Raw genomic sequence first — 24,149 nt, 5'->3', positions numbered from 1 at the left:
AGACTGAGGGAAGCCTGTTTAAATCCCCTCAATATCGGCCAGGAGGCCACAGGAGGGCTCCCTTTGCAACAAGCTCAAGCTTTCTGTATTTCACCCACTTCAACCAGATGCAGCATCTCAACATCTCAAATTCTGAAGTCACAAACACGTTCTTATAGAATGCAGATAAACATGCAAAATAAAGCTGTCTCACTGAGCGTTTTCACACTTTAAAGAACAACTGCATCCTAAATGAACAGGTATAAAAAAGAGAGAGACAGGATTTGTTTTGTGTTTATTTATTTCTAATGTGTTTTATTTTTATTTATTTTTTTTATCTGTCCACAAAGTTATATTAGTCACTACTATGTTAGGTCAGTTTTCCCTCACTGCAATGGCAGTAAACTACACAAGAGCCCAAACCCAGCGTGGTCCCCTCACCTCACAAAAGATTTGTCATATTACAAAAAAAAAGAACAATACCCTTTGAAATGACAAATGTATCCTTTCTGGAGAATTTTCTGATTTACAATCAGGATATAAGGTGCCGTTTTCACATCTATTTGTAAATTACAAGCGAGCAAATTGAAAATTGTGCAAAAAATTCGCTGATTTTTTAACAATTGTTTGGCAAAAAAATTAACTGAAGTCAGACAAACACAAGCAATCTTCTTGGAAACATTTGAATACTTTGTTAAATTGTCAGCTGATTTTGTCTCTATTTCTAATTGTGAATTATTCTAAAAATTGGGAATGCACCTTAAAAATCTGACAATACTCTTAATAGCTATTACAAAATTACAGTTTACAACTATTTAATTAAAAACAGAATTTGTAGTTGCTGCTGATACACAAAACATGATGTAATCTTATTTCTTCAGGGCAATAATCAACTTTGAGAACATTTTTTAAGCAACTAATGAATAAATACCAGACAAGGGTAAATACCACAAGAAAAGAGGGCAGACTCTACTCGGTAACAAGCAGTTTGAACTTAACAGTAAAGTTTAACCGTAACAATATAGACGAGCTAGCTAACACAGGATGTCATACACTCTTTTTGCTTCAATAATCTTTTGGCAAATAAACTGTTACATATTAAACATGTCAATCTGCTCTGATGTCTTAGTATCTCAAGACAAAGGTAGGCCTGTTTGTAGTCTCCTATTTGGCTAAATGTACTTTTAAATTTAGACTAAACAAGTTTAATAGAAGGAAAACCTGTAGCTACCATTAGCATTGCTAGCATGAGTAGTTTTCTTTCCTTGTGTTTACTATGTGTGGTTGTTCAGCACTCTGACAGTGATTATATAAATGACAGAGGACATATACAACCATATTTTTTATTTTCTAGATCAAAACACTGCCCAACAAGATGCCATTGTTGGTTTAAAATATCAAGGCATTACCCAGGGTCAGTTAGTGGATAACGTCTTCCTCAATGCATTAATTATAACTGATTTCACTGAACAGCAGTACTATTTTTTACACAAACTAGGCACATATCTAATGACACAATAGCAGCTTAGCTTTTAGAAGTCTTTTTTTCTCTTTTACACCATATATAGCTTATTTATGTTTTGCAGTCATGTCATTGCTAATAACATGATGGCTAACATGATGTTAACTTGTGTGCTATTTCGGATGTGTGACACTGCAGGGTGACTAAGGCCCCAGACACACAGGTCTAGAGATGAGGCTGTGATCATCTGCCAACCACCAGTTGCTAGCAAAAAATGTTTATTCACTGACTAGTTGGTGAAAGCCTTTATTCCTAGAAAACTGCTACAGTCGCCCACGGTTTACAAGGAACATGTTGACTTATCTGCACACACTTGCCAGCTACTCTCAGAGCAGTAGTAAAACTTTTGCCTTCAAAGCAAAAGCCACATCGTTTAAAATTACTTGGCTTTTACTTTGAAGGTGAACATTCTCTGTTTGTGTTGCAATTTTTTTCAAGGTTTAATGCCACTGAGGAAGCAGTTTGCGAGTGTTTGCAAATAATTCACCAACTTGTGTAGAAACTACAGGCAACCACAACAGTTTGTTAGTGGCCAAAGCAAGAACAACAAAATCTTCCTTATACCACTCTCTTTGAGACCACTTTCAACTCGCAACCTCCAGCAACCACTTGCCAAACAGTCTGGGAACAGTAGCTACCAGTGGTTGTATCACGTCCTATATGCAGACAACTTTCATGCAATGTGTGTATGACGCCATGTAAAAAACTGCTACACCTCAATGAAACAGTAGGAAGGTGTTCAAAGTATGAAAAAATAGAAATTGCTAAACATGTTAGGTACACCAATTGTGCATCCTTGGAATGTAATTGTGCATTCATCAGTTTTCAGGTAAGCACATCCTGGTTTCCCTGTTTTCAAGTCACTACAAAGCCGTGCGTGTGTTTGTCTTACTCCTACTAAACTACACCTTCAAAAGAGTAAAATGATTAGCTTAGGTACAAAGATGATTTTTGTTTCTTTGCAATCAATTTGGAAATAATGAGGCCTTGGCTTCATTTTTACATTCAAATCTTTTGTTTCTTTTGAAAACATGCCACAGCTCTGGGACTTTTTGTCATTAGACTTTTATGATGATTGGCAGTCCATTTTATTCCCATCTGCCAGCGGGAGGAGTTGGAGGGACCATTGCTCGGGTTTGTGCTCTCCTTAAAAAAAACACAACATCTCTAATGCTATCTGTACAACATTCAACAACACATTTCTCTTGATTTTTTTTTTAACCATAATGCTAAAACAATAATACTTATCATTATAAGAGCATTTTTCCATCTCAACGGCATTGAACAAACACCACACAAACTGAAATAAAAATCTAATAAAGGCCTCAATACCAGATAGTACACGTCACCTTCAAGTGGTGCTAGAGATAGACTGTTTACAGATGAGAGCAGGACATGGAGGGAGAGCAAGCATGACGAGGGGAAAAAGAGAGAGTAAAAGGAAAACGGTGAATTATTTTGTTTCCTCTAGTGTATTTGATTTAGTGTCACATCAGACATGTTTTGGCACCTCATGAGATTAAACACAACGTATATGTGTCTTAGACTTGGGCTTTGGTTTACCAAGGGTTAGTATTATGACCCGAAGTTCTCTAACCCTACTTCTACAACAATTTTTACTTGTCTAAGGGTAGGTAGTTCATTCTTTTAAGAGTCTAGCCATGCTAGAACATAAGGCCTAGTGACCTTGTTTAAGGCCCAATGGGCCTGAAAAAATGGCAAATAATAAAAACAAAAACACAAGAATAGAGGGATCAGGAGGTGAACACAGGAGAAGATGATCAAGAGAATGGGCTGATGTGTTGAAGGGGAATAGGAAAGAGGAAAGAGAGTGTGTCGATATAGGCTAAGTGCTTTTGGTGAGTTTTACAAAATATACCAGGAAGTGCTTGAAACAGAAGGCACGGTGGCATTGACAGTAGTTGTTAAAGGAGACACCACTAAGGGACTTTCACTACAAAACTCATAAGGTGCTCTAAAAAGGGAACTTAATCACATTAATGCACATTAAAGAGTGGTCACAATCATAAATTACCCCATCAATTTGAGTCTTAGCAGATAAATAGAGGCTGTTAACCAGTGTAAGAGAATATTAATGCCTCACATTCATAAATATACCTTCAAACTAGGATAAAGAAATGATTACTGGATGTTTCCACATAAAAAACAAAATGCACTTCATTTTTTTCCTAACCACCAGTTCAGTGGTCGAATATCTGATACACTGACAACCTAGCTGACTGATTTTGCTAATCGATGGGGTAAATCTACTGAAACCACACATTTACACACTTAAAAATGACAACCGAAAGTGACAACTGCCATTGAAAAAACGTTTGGTCTATTGATAAAGTCAAAATGAAAACAACTACTTTGGGAACTCAAAAAAAAACTTGCACAGTGCTCTGTATAGACATTCCAACTAGTCTTAGCTCACAAACATTATAATCAATATCACCTATATTGATAACCTTTTTCTGTAAGCATCTTGAAAGGAAAATAAACAAAAGTCTGCTTTTTTTTTTTTTCGTCTTTACAAAAGCTACACATATTCTACTGGGATGCCTATGCGTTTGTTAGTGTTTTAATAATTACTCCTACCATTGTCTTTTCTTTTCTTATTAAAACAAAAAAAAGAAGAAGAAGAGAGGGAAACTACTCATCTAAAACACACCGTAACCCAAGAGTACAGTTTGTTTCTTAGATTTAGTCTTGTCTGGCAGCTAGACTGCTTTCTTTGTCGTTCTCTACCTTGTAAAAAGTTAAAATTTTCCTTTTTTTTGACACAGTCGTAGTCTCTTCAAAACAATGTGTCAGTTGATTGTATTCAGGAGCTCAAGCGTCGCCCCTTCAGCCCTCACACAGACTCTCGCTCTGTGTTCAGTTGGTGCCTTTGCATCCCCAACCAACAACCGCTACCATTGTAAACACTGAATGTTGAACTCTGACCTCCTTTTTAAGCGCTCAGCTTTTGACCTTTCCTCACATTATATGACATACTTTTTTTTGTTCTTTTCAAGCTGAGCCACAAACAGCTACAGTCTGTGTCAAGGACATTACACTATGATGTAGCATTTCTTTTACAACTGAACTATTCACAACACCCTAGAACCACTTTTAACAAATATATTGTACTTAAATCGTTTAAACTGTATATTCAGATAAAATGAACGATCTATCAGAGCCTCGATGGGCAAGGATACCAGAGACTCTCTCGACGACATACATGAACAGGCACTAACTGAAAACAAATGAACAAAAATATTACAAACTTTCTGTTTTTCTTTAGCACAGTCATCAAGAAACACTTTTCTGACAAACAAGGCAGTGATACATACTTGAAGGAAAGCACATGGCCTGTAACGGTTGCCTCATGCCTTAAATTAATAAAGAATAGCTTAGCCGAGGTTTGCAGCTTGAAACTTTTAGACTAAACTTTCCTCCATGTCTGTTTGTTGTAGTTTGAGGAGGAACCTGAAGCTGTTCAGTGGTCAGTCCGTCAGGAGAGCATCTAGTCGCAGCTGGCTCCAGCATGGTCAGTGTTGTAGTCTGGGATTTACCAGTCCATTATAAGTGTGGGATAAACGCACGACTCTAGAATGATGCAGGACTTTGCCCTAGATCTTTCGATTATCAAATTGGAGATCATCGTAAAAATCACCCATCTTTCGGTGAAGTCTGAAAAACAAATAGAAAATGTGGCCGACAAAATCCTGAAAAGATGCGTCCATGCGCTTTCTTTTTACAGGAATTTTACCGTATTTTGTGGTGGACCACAAAGCCAAGGAGACAAATAATGACAGAGGAAATACCATAGCTTTGGCTCTCCTCTTTGTCAAGACTCCTCAGGACTGCCCAGAAATGAAGGTATGACAGGGCAAAACCATAAACAACTTCTCTCTATGTAATACTTTCTGCCCTTTCTTCAATTCTTTGTCAAAATTTGTTGGAAAACAATAAACCCAACATTCCAATTTAAGCGGTGTCATTGAAAACATTTTAATCTCCTCAGACTCTATCCTCCTCCCCTCCAACGTGGTTAGAGCTCAGGGCTGGTGAAAGAGCGAGGGACATCCTCAGGTCTTGGTCTTGTGAATCCTCCAGACTGCTATTCTCCAAATTCTCTTCAAATTCTTCATCTTGTTCATCTCTCTCTTCATCAATTTTGCCCTTGAGTTCAGGAACATCTGTTACATTCTTTGACACTGAGGACATGGAGTTTGGGTGTTCAAGAGCATTACCCAGATGTTCTGCTGTGTGCTCAGAGAGACCATTAAGAGTTTGGGACTGAGTTAAGGACCATTCTCCCATGGAGGCCTGGGACTCGGCCTCACTTACGTGCCTCCATATTGTCAGAGGGTCGAGGTCAGAGGGATCCATCCTTGGCCTTGTGGTCTTTGAGGTTCCATCATCATCCAAGATCACTGAAGAGCTTCTTTTGCGCCTGGACTTACTGGTGTGGTTGACCTGGAGATGCATGGCCATCAGCTCTGCTGATGATGTTCGAAAAGGACAAAACAAACACTCGCTCAGTTTGACCCCTGTTGAACTATCCTCTACGGCATCCTCACCACCTTCCCTTACACTCATGCCTCCATCCTCCTCCATCCCTCCAAGACCAGGAGAAGTGCGACGGGACAGATCCAGTGGTTCAAAACCACCCTCCTGAGTTGATGGCACGGGTACTTCCTTGTCACTTGATGCTTGAACCATTCGGCTTGTAGTAAGGGGCTTACGTCGTGACACCTTAGGTGCCTTTGGTGGAGGAGACTCCCTGATCCAGCTTCCTTCCATTCCACCTTGGTAAAGAGCGCCCATTACTCCAGACAGGTACCTGTACTGGGTCTCTAGGTCAACATCCCTTAGAGCTGCTAAGGCCTTTCGATGCTCCCGCTGGTCTGGAAGTCCCAGGAGCCAGGACTGCTGGCTGGGTCGAGAGGCGGGGTTGTCTGTTGGAGCCCGGTTGACCGGGCAGTGGTTGGGTTGAGATCGGCGCTGCTTGACCAATCCAGAGGTTCCAGAGGTCAGACTGTTGATAGTGGAGGTGAGACCAGAGGAGGAGGAATTTGAGGCAGCTGATAAGGCATTGCGTTGCTCCCTGTGGTGCCGCTGGAGATGGTACTTCAGAGAGCCAGATTGAGTACCCGCATAGTCACAGTGGGGGCATTTGTAGGGTCTCTCACCTAGAGAAAACACAATGAAGAAAGTTTATTGATAGAACAGTAAAAATAAAGCTAGAAAAATCTTTTAAAAAACAGTGGGACTCATTAGATGCTCCAAAATGAATGCCCCAAAATGGGTGTTCACTGGGTAAGAAGGAAAAAAAATATTCTGGTGATTTTAAGTATTTTTATATTACAGTTAGTGAAATACCTTTGTGTTAGTATTAATGATATCATATACCAGCTATTTTATGGCATACACAATGTTGATTTCACATACAGGATGTTTTTTTTTTTCTTTAGTAGAAACCTGATGGTACTCACCTTTGACCCTGAAAAACAGTTGCCTCTTACACACACATATACAGTCATGCAAAAAAAGAAAGCTTTCACAGGTCCTTGAAGCCACATGATAAACTATGAATACTCTTGAGACTTCCATTGGAATTAAATACTTAAGTAGTACCCAGGTGCTGCTAATCAAATATGCTTGATTAAATGATCATCAGCAAGTCTGAGCATTTCTATGAAAGCAGAATTTTTAGAAGTTTTCTGGTCTGGCAGGTTCAGGAGTGTGTTAATAAAAGGACACAATCTTCCCAGGAGTGGACGTCTCTGCAAAGTCCCCCCAATTCGACACTGTCCAACAAACCGCAAAGGACCTAAGAGCTGCATCTCTGACTCTACAGGCCTTAGTTAGCATGTTAAATATTAAAGTTCATGACAGTACAATTACAAAAAGATTGAACAAATATGGCTTATTTGGAAGAGTTACCAGGAGCAAGCCTCTTATTGCTAAGAAACACAAGCATACAAACTGTTGAGCACAGTTGTGAAACAGTGATCATTTGGGCTTGTTTTGCAATCACAGAACCTGGGCGCCTTACAGTCATTGTGTCGACCATTAACTCCTCTGTATACCAAAGTAATCTAGAGTCAAATGTGAGACCATCTGTTTAATAGTCAAAGCTTGTTTCAAACTGGGCCATGCAACATGAGAAAGATCCCAAGCACAGCAGCAAATCTACAACAGAATTGCTGAAAATAAAAATTCAAGGTGCTGCAGTGGCCTAATCAAAGTAAAGATCTCAACCTGACTGAAATGTTGTGGTGGGACCTTAAAAGAGCGGTTCATAAGCCAATAAACGAATCATGTTTTTTCACAGGAAAGCCAGTTTTGCAAATAAAACAAGGTCAGATTGATTTTTTCCAATATCAATATATACTTGTACTTTTTTTATGGCAGCTAAAATTAAATTTCCCTGCAAATAATTCTTATTTTTTTAATCAGTTTTACTCCTATTTACTGAGGACTATCTCATGGGTACACTCTGTGTGAAATGCAGACCTGAGGACAAATTTCAGCAGTCTAAATCGTTTCATGTGTAAAAGATACACAAAAAATGCAATCATTTTTAAAATAGGTTAAAAGTACTTTCACTATGCCACAGCACTTATTGCAAAATCGTAACATTGCAAATAAGTATGGCAAGCAAGTATTTTGCAAAATTGCAGCAAGTATAAGCTGCTCAAAGGTCATTTGAGCAGTTCTGAGTAGGAGGTGCAGTTACATCTTTTAAAGAAAGATGGCAGTATTCCATTACTCATTAAAAATTACACAGCTGGGAAAGATAAAGGGGATGATGTTGAACATTAACATCAGGAAACGTTAAACATATGAAAAACGTAAATGATCTTATTCCCAAGAGTCAAAAAAGAAAAAACTGGTCACATAGGAGGAACGCAGGCGCACGTACAGATGCAGGGACAACTTGATTGTGTTGGTGAAACAAACACTAAAGACGGGATAAAACTCTCGATGGGAAACGAGATTCTGAAGAGAGCATTATCATAATTTGATGCATTTGCTTTAATTACTGACCATGTGATAATCACTTGATGGAACAGAGGCAGTAGTGTATGAGAAAATGAGCAGTGCATGATTGGGAAAAATATAAACGCATTGAGATAAGTCCTTTCAGCTATAAAATGAGTAATGATAATGGCAACTCTTAAAAAGACTTCACACTGTGCATTTTTTGGCTGCTGTCTTTATGGGAGGTTCTCCAGTTAGTAGTGATAGGTGGCATCGCAAAAAATGAGAGATGGGTTTTAATTTTGATCAAATACATCACCTGAAGGCAAATAATGAAAAGTGACGATGACTCATGCTGATAAAGGCTTATGAATATGGAACATTAATTAATAGTATGAGTGTGAGTGGTGTTTGAGATTCTAACTTTCATTAAAGTCCAACTAGTTGGTTGTCAGAAATCCTGTACTCAGTTTTTCCTCTTTTTTTTCTTTTTGTCCTAAAAAAGTTTATTAAAATGTTTTTTCTCTTTACAGTATTTAAGATGGATGTTAAAGATTTTTGTTACAGATTCTTGTTTCAAAGACAGCGAATTCTCTGCAATTTTTCATGCATTTAATATGTGCATTATTTAAGATAAGATAAGAAGATTTAGTATTTTTATGTAATTGACAAGAAATAAATGTGTCTATAAAAATAAATAGGTTATTAAAAAAAACATCCAACCACACCAGTTTCATTTAGCTAAATTTTGCATTATACAAATCGAAATAGAGACATGAGGATTACTGCTTAATTAGTGGAGAAGACATGAAAAGGTTTTCTTTTGTACCGTTTACTGGTAGCGATGTTAGAGGCCAGTAAGAGAAGTGAGCAATTTCCCTTTTTAATCCCTGGAGTGGCTTGATTTTTTCCCCCCAGAAACTACTGTTAATATACGCTCAACCAAGGCACTTAAGCTGGAGTTGCTCCGGTGGAGCAGCTCAGTTGCCTGCAGTAGAGGGCTATGATTAGTGCTGGCCAGGCCTCTGGGGTAAAATCTTTTAAAAAAAGAAAAAGAAAAAAACTGTAGTTCTAGAAAAGCAACGATGCTCAATGCAACCTTTCCAGGGATTTATAAAGGTTAAAAAAGTAAACATGGTTTGTTAAACTCACAGCAGTATCTCACCTGTGTGAACTCTGAGGTGCACTTTGAGATGGTGTGAAGAGCGAAAGGCTTTGCCACAGTAGGGGCAGTCTTTTATCCCTCTGCCACGCACTCGCTCCCTGGTGGGAACTGAAGGTATGGAGGAGACTGTCGTCAGCCCATTTTCTCCTGCAAGTAGGGAAGAAGGGAAAAAAGTGGAAAATGTAAAGATAGCAGCTAAGATTCTAATGACAATAGAAAGTTGAAAGTTGAAGTTGAAAAACAATGTATTCTTATATGATAGCAAACAAACACAAACCAAAGAACTAGAAAAAACACTCATGTCACACCTTTGAAGCTTGAGATGACAGAGTGAAACCCTGCAGCCCCTCCAGCTTGTTGTGATCCACCACCCATCAATTTTGATTCCTGTCTCAGTTCTGCCATTTGTTGGGATCCACCGCTGTGTAGCTGGGATTCTTGTCTCACTTCACTGCTGCCTCCTCTTCCCAGCCCCACTCCTCTATGATGACTGCTCCCTTCCTCTTCGCTGCCACCTCCTTTCTGGGGCCTCTGAGTGTGAACTCGAGCATGAACTACCACCTGCTGTAGACTGCGGAACAGCTTTCCACAATCTGGGCATTCCCATGGCCCTCCTGGTCCTCCGGTCTCTTCTCTAGGATCCAGGCCTCCAAGGTAGGCTCTGACTTGGTCGACCTCTGTAATCACTGAACTCCGCCCCGGGCCTCGTTGCCCTTGCTGCTGGCCTCGCTGATGAGGCCTTTGTTGCTGAGCTACCGCCAAGCTGCGAGCCACCAGCTGCCACCAAGTTGCCTGATCTCCTCCTTCTGAAACTGTTGCTGGAGTTTCCCCGGTTCCCCCTGCTCTAGTCGTTCCCCCTCCTCTTCCCGAGTCTGCTCCCCCTGCACTACCACTGCCACCACCGTTTCCCATCTCTGCTACTTGAGCCACTGCTTGAAGTCTCTCCATGCAGCTAGCCCCACTGCCATCACTAGGCAAACCGAGATAGCCCAGGATGGCTGACTTACTCAAACCCATCCCAATTCTGCCTCCAGTTTCTCTCTCTGGTCTTCCCTGACCTCCTCTGGCACCACCTCCTCGCTGAGTCAGAAGGAGACTGGAGTAGAGGGCGTTGAGGGAGCTTTTAGACTGCTGCTCAGCACTTCCTGGTCCCCCAGGGTTTCCCAGTCCAGCCTTGAGGCCAAGTTTGTTGAGATGAACTTTCATGTGATTTTTTAGGAACCAAGGCTCCTTGAAGCCACGGCCACATACCTGACACTTATGGTCCAATGAGTCCTTGTGCTTTCGCATGTGTCCCTTCAGAAACCATGACTGCGTAAATCGCTGTCCACAAGTGTCACAGCGAAATGCTGGCAGTGGAGAGGACCCGCCCACTGCAGCAACTGATGTCAGCTGTGGGTTGCTCGGGGTTGGGGCTGGCGTGTGGGTTGGCGTGGGTACTGGGGTGTCGGGGGTTGCGATGATGGGCCTCGAACTGTAAGCTGGTGGAAGAGCAGGTACATCGGGAGAAGGGTGGCACTCCTGTAAGTGGGACGCCAGGCTTTCTTCTTGGCTGGCAGAATAGGGACAAAGAGTGCATTTGTATGGATTGTGGAGAATGCGTACATGCCGCGCCAACTCTGAAGCTGTTCGGAATTTTCCTTTGCAGGCATGGCAGCGAAATGTAGGCGTGATGGAAGCAGATACGCCCTCCCCGGTGGCTGAAGAATAGGGAGAGGTCACGGACACAGGGTCCTCTGTCAGCGGAGGGGTCAAGGGTGTGCTGTCATCCAGTAAAAAACTGGGGTTCTGGTCTGTCTGTAGTCCATCATCAAGACCTTTGACCTCACCATTGACTTCATCGTCTTCTGTGAGATGCTGGATGAGAGCCCCAGGCAGTAAACGCTGGTTTGGGTGACTTCTGTGATTCGGAATTAGGTCTTTGTGGTTCTGCTGGATTTTGAGGTGCTGCTTTAGTGGAGCTGAAGGGAGCCCAGTCCTATACAGAGCTGAAGCTCGCCGGTCTCTGTCCAGACTGTGAGCTCGTGCATGAAGAGACAAAATACTTTGGAATCTGAATCTCTTTCCACATACATGACAGGGATACCTGAGTGCAGGCCCCGAGGAGGCCCCTCCAACTCCAGGTGTGGCCCTGGTAACAGTATCCTTCTGGAACAGCTGGAGGTCTAGTTCATCACTACAGTTCCCACTCTGTCCTGAAGACAGGGCCAGCTCCAGGGCACCACACCCGAGTAATGGTGCTGATGGTGTATCTGGCGGAGAGGAGTCCAAACAGGGGCTGCATCCAGCTTCTTGTCCCCCTCCTCCTGGGAACAAAGCCACTGCCGGCGTTGGGGATGGAGGTACTCCATCCAGCCCTTCCTCATCATCTTCTTCATCAACATCATGGTGATTGCTGTTATTACCCTCGTGGAGGGGGAACGGAGAGAGGGGGAAATAAGGCGCAGTGTCCGGGCTCTGGGGGGAAGGTTCGGAGCTGTGAATGGGCAAGACAACAGGGCTATCGGGGAGAGAGAGCTGAGTGTGAGGAGAGGAGGTCTGGGGGCTGTGGTCTAGAGACGGCAGCGTTGGGGGCGACTGGGTCTGCTCACAAGAAAGAGACAACACACACTCCGGTGGAGAATCCATCCTCTATCAGAAAAAACACAAAGAGAGGGAGAGAGACAGATAATGAGCGGCAACCAGCGACTTAAGAAGGAGTTAAAAGTTAAAAACCTCAAGAAAAGGTTAAATTTGCATGTTGTGCATAATTAGCTTTTATAGCACAACCTTGGCCAGATTTTAAAAACTGCACAAACTTCGAGGGTATGAGTCTTTATATGTTGATGCATGCGCATATAAGAAAATAGTAAAAAGTCCTACCAGCATTGTGTGTGATGTTATGCCATTCTTTAGTGTCTCTGCTGAGGGGGGACACAGTCCTGTGGCAGTCTCCTCTTGTAATTGTCTGAGGACAAAAACAAGCATAGAAAGCTCAGAAAATTATTTGCAACCAAAAATCTAACAATTACTGCACTTGAAGTTGTTCCCACCCTTTTTTTTAAAAGCATGTTAAGACAATTATCTAACTAAAGACTTTAGGTAAATTAGGAATAATAGTATCAGCGTAATGCTTTTGAAATATCCAGCGATGAACTGCAGGTAGCAGAGTTTTGCCGAACAGGATTAAAAGCTATTTACACTAAGACCCTTTGAACAGATTTCACCCTAAATTCTGATTGCAAAGCACCAAATGCACACTCAACAATACATTTTAATGCACGTGCATGTTTACTACGAAGAAAATCTGTATTTGATCGTCACTTGCTCCTCAGCCTGCGTTGGTGTGCGCATTGAATGTGTAACAGGTGTGCACCTGTTCTGCCTCCTGCATGTGTTCAGCGTACATGCTGGCATACTGTTAGCACATATGGGATGATTATCTGAAGTGTGAACGTGCATTGGTGTGTGTGTGTGTTTAGGAGTTAAGGGCACCACCACAGGACACGGACTGTCCCAAACAGGATGGGCGCGCAATGTTTTGACTTCCCCACACACCCTTCCTGAACAGTCATACAGTAGCAGCTTTTTTTGCTTAAATCAGGCCCGGACGCACTCACACTCACAAACAAACACACACACTCACATATGGTATGCATGCACCTAGCCAGAACAATAAATCTGCTGTTTGGGTGTGGTGGCATTCACCCATACATTGCTTAGTCATGCTTAATTGTTGAAGTCATTTATATATGTGAGCTTATTCTGCTGCTGCCGCCGCTGCTGCTGTTGTCTCGACTGTACTGCGACTGTCACCCCAGATAACAGAGTCAGCTGAAACGTGAAGTGTGATACTGCGCATTGAACACGCACAAGCATTTTGGCAGGGCACGCTCACACGCCCAAATATTTTGAGAGCGCAGCACTTCGCCTCACTTCCACCGAATTTGTGTGCGCCGTGGCTGGTTTTTGTCCATCATTTTTGCAGGAGTTGAGCACCCACAACACAACAAAAAGGTCATAAATCACTGTGGCAAAAACAATGGAACATCTGTGCTCGCAGGTGTGTCACCCACATTTTTGTTCACATGGCGGTATGGTCACATATGTGTTTATATGGATTTGAGTATTTGTGTGTGTGTGTGTGTGTGTGTGTGTGAGAGAGAGTTACTGAGGCTTGATGACAAAGAGATTCTCATGTAGCCAGTTGACATTTTAGCTCAGCTATGACTCACAGGGATATCACACCATATCAATCACATAAACACACACACTTACACACACACACTCTCTTACACAGACACAGACAGTCCTTTCTTAATCCACCATTATTGTTCTTTCTCTCACCATATTCCTCTCCCTTCTGTCTTTCTTTCTCTCCCTGATTCATACTTCTTCCCATCCCCCTCTCATTCTCTCGTTCCCTCCCTCCCTCCCTCCCTCCCTCCGTCTATTATTCACTAATTTTCTTTCATTCTCTCCCTCTCCCCTCTCTCTCTCTCCTCTCTTTTTTCTCTCCTGCAGTGTTGCCAGTTGGCAGAGTGCCAAGGAATGCTGATATCAGCTGGTAGATTGGGCCCTGCCAACATGGCGAAGAGCAAAGAAAAAAAAATGAGAAAGGAGGCAGACAGAGAGAAAGAAAGAGGGAGACACAGACAAATAGACAGAGCAGTTACAAACTGGGCAGCATTAAAAAAAAAGAAACAGTCTCAGAAGCCATGTGAACGAAAATGATTTAATTTGATTGGCAACATGGTGTTGAGGGTAAAAGCAAAGAAACCAAAAAAAGAGAAAGCGACATGCTAGAACAGAGAATAGCAGAGAAATCAGAGTAGTGATAGTGGCAGGCTGGGGCATAACATGAAGAGAGAGCAACATTTAAAAAACCATTTTGAAAGTCAACACAGAAATACACATGCAGACAGAGACGGGGGGGGGGGGGGGGGGTGCAGAAAGGGAGAAGGAATAAAAAGCAGGAAAAAGAGGGAGAGAGAGCGGCTATCTAAATGTATCTGCTGCAGTATTAAGTCTGATGGCATTATCATATGAATATCACCATCACAATGCATTGTTCCACCGTGACGGTGGCTGTCGCCAACCACCGGCCCTGTCATGCCAATAAAGAAAATTTGGATAGATTGAGAGAGGGAGATAAGGTGCAGCAGAGGATGCATGGGAAAAGGGGGCTGGGGGTGACTCGGGGAGAGGGTGGAGTGGGGAAGAAATCATGCTGGAATCAGGTGGGGGAGAAACACATAAAAAGCAGGTGTAAATTAAGCAAGAAGCGCACCGAAGACGACATTCTCACATCATCCACAAATGCTGCTCATTCCCAGTGTGTCCACACACACACACACACGGCGAGCTATAAAATGGATTGGGGTAGGTACTCAAAGCAAGGGTGAGAGCAGCGTACAAAAATGTGACACCTACGTGTGTGTGTGGTGGGTGTTTTTAGTTTTGTGAGGGGAGGGGTAATAATCTGATTTTAAATGTGCGTCATGGCAATGAATATTTAATATTAGGTAATGTGATCCACGTAGGAGATTCACAATGATATTACAGACCAGCAAGTGGCCCACTTGCAAACCAGAAAATGGGGTCTCACCCAATCTTAAATCTTCACTCTTATCAAAATACAAGAGAAAGTGATGGATTTTCTTGAAACTTTCATTCAAACCACATGAACAACACGGGTTGTTGGCTATACACAATAATACATACTCATTTTAAACTGAGCTTAATACTGCAGCCCACCTGCAGTACCTTTGCAGCCCAACAGGGGGCCCTGGCCCATACTTTGGGAATCAGTGCTATAGACTTTACAAAACAACTTTCTGGTTTGCTTTAGATAAACACAAAAACTGTATATAAACAATGGTCTGGAGCCATGAGTGTAGCATAATTTTTGCCTTTTACACTAGCACCTCAACTAGACTACTCAACGAGGTTTTGGTCGTTTTCTATTACCACCTCAATGTGGGCGGGGTCGTTATAGCAAGGCAGCCCAAAAGTCCAGTGACGCTGTTTGCCTGCAATCCAAAGACAACACAACAATGGAGGTCGAGGCGATGGTACACCTGCTTCACGCACTTTGGCTTTTTGTCAGACTCAGGGTAAAAGAAAGAGCCAAGTAGGTGTGAGGCCATTGCCCAGCAGCCGTTGCCGGGTTTGAGTCTTGCGAAAGAGTTGCTCTCATGACTCCCTCAGTGACCTCATTTGTGGGCCAATCAGTGGCATGCGATCTTCTGACATCACTTTTTCAACTTGACTCAGGTCACTTGGAAAACAGTCAGAGTAAACGCTAATAAACTGCAGAGTACCCATAACTACCACCTAATGAAAAAACCCTAAAAACCAAGTTGAGTTTAGCTGAGCAGGTACTAGTGGAAAAGAGGCTTAATAGCCACTGTAGACATACATGCTAGCAGCTTGTCAATCACAGGATAGCCACACATTTAATCAGGCCCTGATTTATCGCCTAAATGTGATCACAATTTACAAAATAGACATCATGACATCATCATTAAAAAGCGAACCGCTGAGACCCTAAATTGCTCAGGAAAGCGTTTGCTGAGATCACAAATGGAGTGAAACGCAGGGTTTCTGAGCAACCTGGTTTCCTGTCGCAGCCACGGCCTGCGGGCCGTTACAAAGACTCCACGTAAAACGCACTTAAGCATTTGTTCCACTTCTCAGGCCCGGAGCTATAGTTGACTGCTGATATGCAACACATAATGGATTTTCCCATCCCTTCGATACAAACTGGATTTTCCTGCACTTTCACTGGCTTTTCCTGTTTTTTCCCTTTCTTTTTTCCCCTGATCCTGAAATTTGCAGTGCATGAGCAGGAGTGTAATGACACAGTAATTCGCAAGATGACACCAGCTTTAAAGCGTCCCAAAGTTGACATTCCAGCAATTGAAATGCAGCTTTGTGGGTCCTGAATTGCCTTGACTGGAAATGAGGTTTTTTTTTATCATCAGGGTCACTATGTTTTGTTTTGTTTTTTTTAAACTGCACTGTTTAAATACTGATAACTACTCCTTGACTCAGATCACAAGGAGTGCATAACGATATGGCTGAATCATACGTTACATACCTGGTAAATACTAGCTGAGGGAAATTTGCACAATATGTTCAGACAAGTTTTTTGGTTTTTTTTCTTTTAGCTGGGGGTGGGGATCGGGGGTGTCACTGTGTAAATATCCACCGAAGTGGCAGAGTTTTATTGTGAAGGCAGTCAGTGCAGGTTTGCACATGCACATGAGAGATACATGTTGTAATTGTAAATATATATCAGGGTGTGAACACCTTTCACCTAGTGTTCATAATGGTAACCGTGTGTGTGGGATAGAAGTGTTATACAGCTTCATAATAAATAGTGTTAATGTATCATAGGTTGTATATAAGAAGGGTTTGTGTATTGTGATTTGTAGCCTCATGAAGCTAAACAGTACTTTGAATGCCTCGTCACAGTTTGTGTAATTAAGCCTGACTTACAATGATCCCTTCATTCATTTCCTATCAGTCTGTGGAGGTAAATGTCAAAAGATTTAGAATAAATCTGAGTGTATGCTCTGCTCTCCTTGACCCCTTGTGACCCCTTGGGGATCTCGCTCTCAGTTTGGGAACCAGTGATCTATAGCAACAGCGACCTTTGTGTTGTTTGAAAATTAAGTCCTCCTCCACGTACCTAAAAATAGACATCTTCAAGGTCTCAGGCACCGGCCTTAAGGCATAAAGTAAGGACTGTGCTCGTAGTCTGTGTGTATTTCTGTGAATCCCTACAAGTGCATCTTTCTTCCCGCTGCATTACTTGCACTCTCGTGTGATGAAGCCAGCGCGAGGTGAGGTGTCCTTTGGGGATAAGTGGGTGTATGAGAGACTGACCACAAGGAAGGGGGGAAAAAAACAAAGTGTGTGAAAAAGAGAAGATGAGAGCGAGAGGAAGTGAGGGGAGCCCGCTCCCTGTGCGGTACAGTATAATTTGGCCCTGTGGTTTTTATCGCGTGGTCACGTGGCGAACTTCCCCACAGCCGGTATTCATTTCCTTTACTTCACCTTTCCCTGAACCACCACTACCACCTCCTCCCTCCCCACCGCCGGCTTCGCTTCAACTTTGCCTGCCTCGCACTCTCGCTCTTCCCTCATCTTCAGCTTCAACAATGATAAGGGTGAACATCTCCCGCGCAGTCTCCGTCACCGACCGTTAAAGATGAGTGTTGCAGATTGCTTATACGGGGAAAAATGCTACTTCATGTGTATCGTTTTGATCGCAGAACGCAAGTGAAACGGCGATCTAATGGCTCGCATCTGTTACGCCGTTGACCTTATTCGAAAGGTACTTTAGCGGAGTTGAAGAAAAAGTTACATTAAAAGGAAGCGTCCCAACTTTTACCGTCTTTCATCTGCGCAAAGTCCAGCTTGAGCCAGCATTTCCTGCCTCACTGATGTGTTTTATGTTCCACTTCTCACAACCTTACTCCTTTTTGCTTCTTCCTGTCTAACCTCTCCTCCTCTAATGCACCATCCCCTCTCGAGCTCCTGCTTCTCCTCTTTTTGAATGAATTACTCCTCTAGCGAGAGAACACGAGCTGATGCTCGAACTTGGAGGCAACGTTGCAGTGCCAGACCCGAGCGGGCGAATCCCGAACACCGGAAAGCATCTCGGCAGAGAAAAAAAAGAGTCTCACTCCAACTCATACAGGCCGCGCCGTTCCTAAAACCAGTGAGTGGAGGGGGAAGGGGGGTGCTGAATGACTCGTCTGACTCGGGATTACGAGACTGATGCTTTAAAAGAAGAATTGGTTGGAGCATGTGTGTGGTTGTACGCATTCTTCCTAAAAGGCTTATGTGTGCACACCGAGGATCAGTTGCTAGGTTGGAGACAATCCTGCAGGTGAAACAAACATCCACCTGATCAATTTTCTCCCTACTGTCTGGGAAAAGGTTCAGAAACCTTTCTTCCATGAATGACGCCCCTTCCACTTTAGTGTCCTTAAGCAACACACTACTTTCGACCCCCTCAGGGATGCTCACCACTCACTGTGACCTCCCTGGGGTATTTATGTATATATATCAGATACCTAAAACAGCTTTAGTGTGGGGGGGAAAAGGGTAAGTGTATAATAGTAATGGCTTCATTCTTTCTTCACCCTGGGGAAATTTGCAGAGCATGTGTTCTCTTTCTTAGGAACATCTTGTTTGAAACACACTCTGTTGCACTATATTTTATAAAGACACATATAAATGGGAGGTGCCAGTACTTAAATCAACACATCCTGGTGTAATTCTGGGTGACTGATTGCACTCAAGGGCTCCCTGACTCTATGTATAGGCTGGAATGTAACATTTTATTTCTATTTTTTTTGCAGGGGATTTGAGCTGAAGAGTGAGGATGCACTCCAACAATGACTTTATGTCTTCTTCCCCACAGTCGCCGAGTACTTGCTCACTGGGGACTGTGGGGTTCTCTCTCTATTGCACAGTCTTCAGGTTACAGTATAAAGTGCTTTGATGCGGTGTCCAGAATGTTTTCAGACTAAATTGAGGCCAAAATAGTTCACACTTTCAGTTTTTCATCTGGGAAGGCATCTGTTGTGCTGATCTCAGCAGGTCAAATGAAATGCAACCAAAAAACACAAAAAGAGTTGTATTGTAACTTTAAAAAAGATTTGAGGGAGAAATTCAAATACTGCTTGCTTTCATAACATCGCACACCTTGCTGAAAAGCGCAGTCACGGGACTGCCACTAATGGAAAGTTGGAAAAATGTTTTGCTTATCAAATTGTCGTGTTTGATTTTTTTGTTTTTTATTCAGACCGTCTACCTGTACGCCTCTGCTGCAAACGCTGATTTCAGAGCTGGTCTTCCAAACTAAATGCGAGCGACAAAAAGTGGCAGACTATTTAAGTAAGACCCTAATGCTCTAAATACACTCTAATCCCGAGCAGCCTAGCAGAACTCTCAACAGTCTCAAAATGTCACAATGCAGTAGATTCTCCCTAACTGAGGGCAAGCAGGTGCCTCTCCCGCAGCGCACTAATGACCCAATTATATCAATCAGAAGCCTTGATTGGTGCTACACTCCTTTCCCTTTTACTCTCTCTCCCTCTGTCTCATTCTCCCCTCACATACAATCTCTTTCCCAAGAGCCACCTGGATGGGGTGGATGTGCCCCTTCAAGTACAGTACAGTATGTACAAAGATGGGAAGTAGGCGGCATTGAGGGTGACAGAGGAGGTGGAGGAGGAGGTGGATACTATTTGGACACAACAAGCAGACAGAGGTTTGAATGAAGCAAAAACCATTAGAGCCTTTTTAACATGGGGCCAGTGTTTTATATTCATTAGTACAGCTGGTTGCAGATGAGTATCTGCCAAGGGTTTGACATGAAATCAACGCCTTATATCTAATGGCAAACAACCTGTAGAGAAGCAGGGGAGGCTTTTTTTTACTAACAGAGTAATAATTAAAAAAAACAATGCTTGCGTTATTAGTTTTTGATCAAGCCCGGATAAGGAAAAGTAGCGTCTTGTTGCCAAAAGTCACTCTTGCAGGCGATGATCCAAAGAAAAACAGGGATTTGGAGTGAAGTCATTTCTTTTCTAATTGTCTCAGCTTTCTTTTCTTTTTTTCTTTTTCGTAGAGGGATTATGAAAGTTAATGTGCATAAACCCGTCTTGAAAAATGCCAAACCCTCCAAAAACATGCCTCATTTTAGGACACGCAAGCAATGTCAACCTACTTCCACTGTGCACAGGCTCTCAAGAGTGTGACATTTTGGGTAGATATGAAAAAAAAAAAATAGGGCATTTCAGGATCCCTAAACATATTCCATTGGATATAGAAAAAGGCGACGGGAGTGTCTTTGGTCAACCCAGATGACACGTCTGCGCCTTATCTCAAGAGGAATTTCCTCCTCGCCCCTGTGATGTGCGTCAATAACGTGCAACCATTTTCAGTACGCTCCTTTCCCCCCTCTCTCTTCTCTCTCGCGGCCATCTCAATTAGAGGCACATTAATGAAATAAATAACCATCAACAAACAATGCACTAATAAACACCCCCTCACACACACTAAAAATCAAATTAACCCTGCCCGCAGATGGTGTCCGCGCACAATCCCGCTTCCAAATAGAAACAAGAACAACAACCAAAAGAAAAAATGCGATTAAAAATCATGAACACGGGGGATGCAGGGTAGTCGGAGAAGTCGGAGGGTGGCGTGTGTGTGTCATGTCAGCCTATCTATCGCTCTCTCTCCCCTGCTCCATTTTGTTCCTAAATTTTCTATACAAAAGATTAAGGGAGGGGAAAAAGACGAGTGAGCGAGCAAGGAGAGGACGGGAGGGGGGAAAAGTGCCATCATGGATTTCATCTTGAATCCCTCTCTGCCAATCTACCACCGACATCAGTGCCCCCCTCACCCCCCTCAAAAAAAAGAGCCATCGTGTCCAAAAACGCACATTTTTGGACGAAAACCGGTAACTTATCTTTACTGAACACAATCTGGCAACACGCGTTTTGCACGCACACGGCCCCAACATTGCATGTATTGCCACACTTGCTATGCTACTTTCTGAGCGCTGAGGTAACGTTAGGACAACTAAACGGGTTGTAGTAAACATTGTAGTAAAAGGTGGCCGAAAGTATAAGGTTTATAAAGCACCGTTAAACAGTCTTTTCTCTTTTTTTGCGCGTATCCCACACGAAAAGTGGCGGTGCTTATCTCGGAAACAACGCACAACACAATGCCTAATGTGTGTCCAACAAAAGAATTAGTCAAGCTAATCGCATCTACCTACAAATTACGCTTTGTAAATCAACTTGCTAACATGCAAAAATCCACTTTTACGCTTGGACAATATGTCCGCGGCTTATCGAAATTCTCCGTTACGCACAGAGAACTTGGCTCTTCTTTAAAAAAAAAATACACATATATAATAAATAATAAAAATATAACCTACTTAAAAAAGAAGAAGAAGAAGACGCCGTTCTTTTTCAGAGAGGTTAAAGAAGAGCTGCCAAATTACCAAACTGCTCGCGCGGATAAAAACAAAAATTAAGAGCTAGCTTGCACAACTACTTAGCTGAAGTTGTGTCCAATTTTTAAACAAAAATAAACCTCCGAGTGACTTTTCGTGCACTTGCGAGCATTTTTAAGTCGCATTTCATCTCGTGCTGACTGTTCGAGTCGACTTGGTTTAACTGTTACACCGAGTATTTCCTCAGTTATGAGGGAAAACAGTGCATTTCTCAGCTTTTTTTCTTTTCTTTTTTTTTGTCATGTCACGGCTTAGAAGCGGAGCTCCGACTGCTACATGCTTGTCGACCACGCGCGCACATACACCGGCTTACATACATGACACACACGTAAAGTGGTCCGGAGCGCGCGGTTACATGTATACATACATACATACATATATGCATGCCTCGTGCCAATCACTCACATGCGAGCACGCGCACACACACACACAGCCAAAGCTGCCAATGAAATAAATAAATAAATAAATGTGAAAAAGCGGAGTGAAATAAAACACATCAACAACTATGTTGGCCATTATCCCGCGTGTTGCCCGTGACAGAAGAAGAAGAAGAAGAGAGAAAAAAGAGGCAACAACAGTCGCAGTAAATTAAACAATTTTGGAAATGTTTCGTCGCCGGTGTTTCGTGCCAGCACGCATAAAAGTGCATATATGTAAACATAGTGGTAAATAAAATGTAAGAAGATAAATGAAGATATAGGATATATGTTGAAAGTAAAGACTCAGTGTACTTACGGGAGAGGCGGCGAGGAGATTAATGACACGACACGTCATGATTACGTTTCACTTGAATTAAATACATTACGAGTTGGGAAAAAAATGGAAATCAGGGTTGTATACAAGCATACGCCGTTTCCCCCTCCCTCCGTTTGGTCACCCTCTTCTCTCTCTCTCCCTCTCTCTCTCTCTCTCTCTCTCACACACACACACACACACACTATCTCTCTCCTCCTCCTTCTCCTCCTCCTCCTCCATCTCCCTTTTCTTTTCCTTCTCCCCTTCTCTCCTTTCTTCTTGCATTTTTGCCCATTTATTACACAGGAGTGAGTGAATGGGGGGGGAGTGGTGGGGGGAGCATAGGAGAAGTGGGAGGGAGAGTGATGTAGGTTGGAAATGTTAATTATAATCTCAGCACGGGCACCATTTTACAACGCTGTCATCTCTTCACATTTGTATCCTAAATATGGCATCTGGGGTGGCGGGTAGCTGACAGTTAAGAGACATTTTTTTGGGGTGGCAGGAGAAGAAGGAGAAGAAGAAGAAAGTTTCACACCAACAGAAGTGAGATAAAAGTGATGACAGAGGCAAGAGGCAGCTAAAATGTTGTGGTGAGCCACCCCGGAAGCACATGGCCGCTATGAGGATGGGAAGAAACAAAGTGCACAAATTTCGATGTGTTGAGGAAGAGGAGGGGTTCCCAACATGAGGCTGGGTGACCAATAGGAGTCGCCCAGGGGTTTTCCAAAAGGTCCCAAACGAAAGTGTAGAGGTAAAGAGAAAGTGATGATAAAAGTACAGAATGAGTTTTAAAAAACTAAAAATGTTTCTGTCGAAACTGAACTTGAGGTCAGGCAGAGTTTCATTTCTAGAAAATGTAACAACAACATCAAAGGAAAAATAACAAGTCTGAGTCATTCTTTCTCTGTCTTTGAATGTTCTCCACATCTCCTAGCCAATGCACACTACTGTGTATTGCTGTACCCACTCTAATAGCTAAGCCGCAGCAGGTGCACCATGTCCACACCATGTACCAGCATCAATAGAGTTTGCATGAATAAGTCTCTGGAACACCCCATTTGTTTTGTCATAGACAGAAAGGAGTTTAGGAGTTTCTAATCATAGATCGCCTCTCCACCAAGTCACGCCAACTCCAGGCACGGTTTACATACACACATCAAAAGCACTGATGGCATGATAATTTGGGACCTTTAATGATTTATTTGAATTCTTTCCACTGTGAAATACGTGAACACATTTGAGTTCATTTCAGATTTTTTGGGATCTAATCAAGATAGGCTCAAATAAATGTCTGTTAGCAATATACACCTTTTGGCATGAGTCTAGCTCAGCGGTCCCCAACCTCCGTGAGTCGTTTGGTACCGGGCCGCGAGAGTTGAGGCTCAGGTGTGAAATGTATGGTTTTCAGGGTTTTTATCGGTTTTCAGCGTTATTTTGTTATCGTTTTTATTGTTAACTCGGTTTTCCTGGGTCTTTTCACGTGTGTTATGAATAAATCTTCTTTTTTTCGGTACAGGTACTAGTTTTATTTTGTTGTATTTATCCGCGACACCTTAAAGGCCGGTCCGTGAAAATATTGTTGGGCATAAACCGGTCCGTGGTGCAAAAAAGGTTGGGGACCGCTGGTCTAGCTGACTTCTTTCATGGCAGAAATGGTAGATTTTAAAATGGTTTGTTTCCTGGGACGGACCCAGTCTTTAGGTTTTAGTCCACACATTTTCAGCAGGGTTGACATCTAA

The 24,149-nt window shown here is 42.6% G+C and overlaps 1 protein-coding gene and 1 long non-coding RNA gene across 3 annotated transcripts in view; one reads left to right on the top strand and one right to left on the bottom strand.

The window, feature by feature from the left end:
- The window catches only part of LOC309703992, a 444,269-nt gene that overhangs the window by 277,565 nt on the left and 142,555 nt on the right, over positions 1-24,149 (top strand). The gene's annotated exons all lie outside the window — the stretch shown is intronic.
- On the bottom strand, positions 263-22,693 carry znf219 (zinc finger protein 219). 2 transcript variants are annotated; one of them, XM_082523479.1, is made up of 5 exons: positions 22,408-22,693; positions 12,507-12,591; positions 9,953-12,275; positions 9,645-9,791; positions 263-6,684 (listed from the first exon to the last, which is right to left on the bottom strand). In XM_082523479.1, exons 2-5 carry the CDS (start codon positions 12,510-12,512, stop codon positions 5,510-5,512), a joined length of 3,651 nt encoding a protein of 1,216 aa, XP_082379605.1. In that variant the 5' UTR covers positions 12,513-12,591; positions 22,408-22,693; the 3' UTR covers positions 263-5,509. The 2 variants fall into 2 exon arrangements, with proteins under 2 accessions (XP_082379605.1, XP_082379606.1); XM_082523480.1 differs by lacking the exon at positions 22,408-22,693 and adding an exon at positions 21,595-22,003.

Source organism: Aulonocara stuartgranti, assembly GCF_965226115.1.
Source record: "Aulonocara stuartgranti genome assembly, chromosome: 3".
In the NCBI taxonomy this organism is placed as follows: Eukaryota; Metazoa; Chordata; class Actinopteri; order Cichliformes; family Cichlidae; genus Aulonocara; species Aulonocara stuartgranti.
Note: the sequence above shows the minus strand (reverse complement) of the source record. Positions and strands in the feature narration are given on the sequence as shown.

Bases quoted from the DNA above. Each gene is read 5' to 3' on its own strand.
- znf219 (XM_082523479.1), bottom strand. The intron at 9,792-9,952 runs GTGTGACATGAG...CCCTACTTGCAG, and splicing joins TGTCATCTCAAGCTTCAAAG to GAGAAAATGGGCTGACGACA. The intron at 6,685-9,644 runs GTGAGATACTGC...TGTTTTCTCTAG, and splicing joins GCACCTCAGAGTTCACACAG to GTGAGAGACCCTACAAATGC.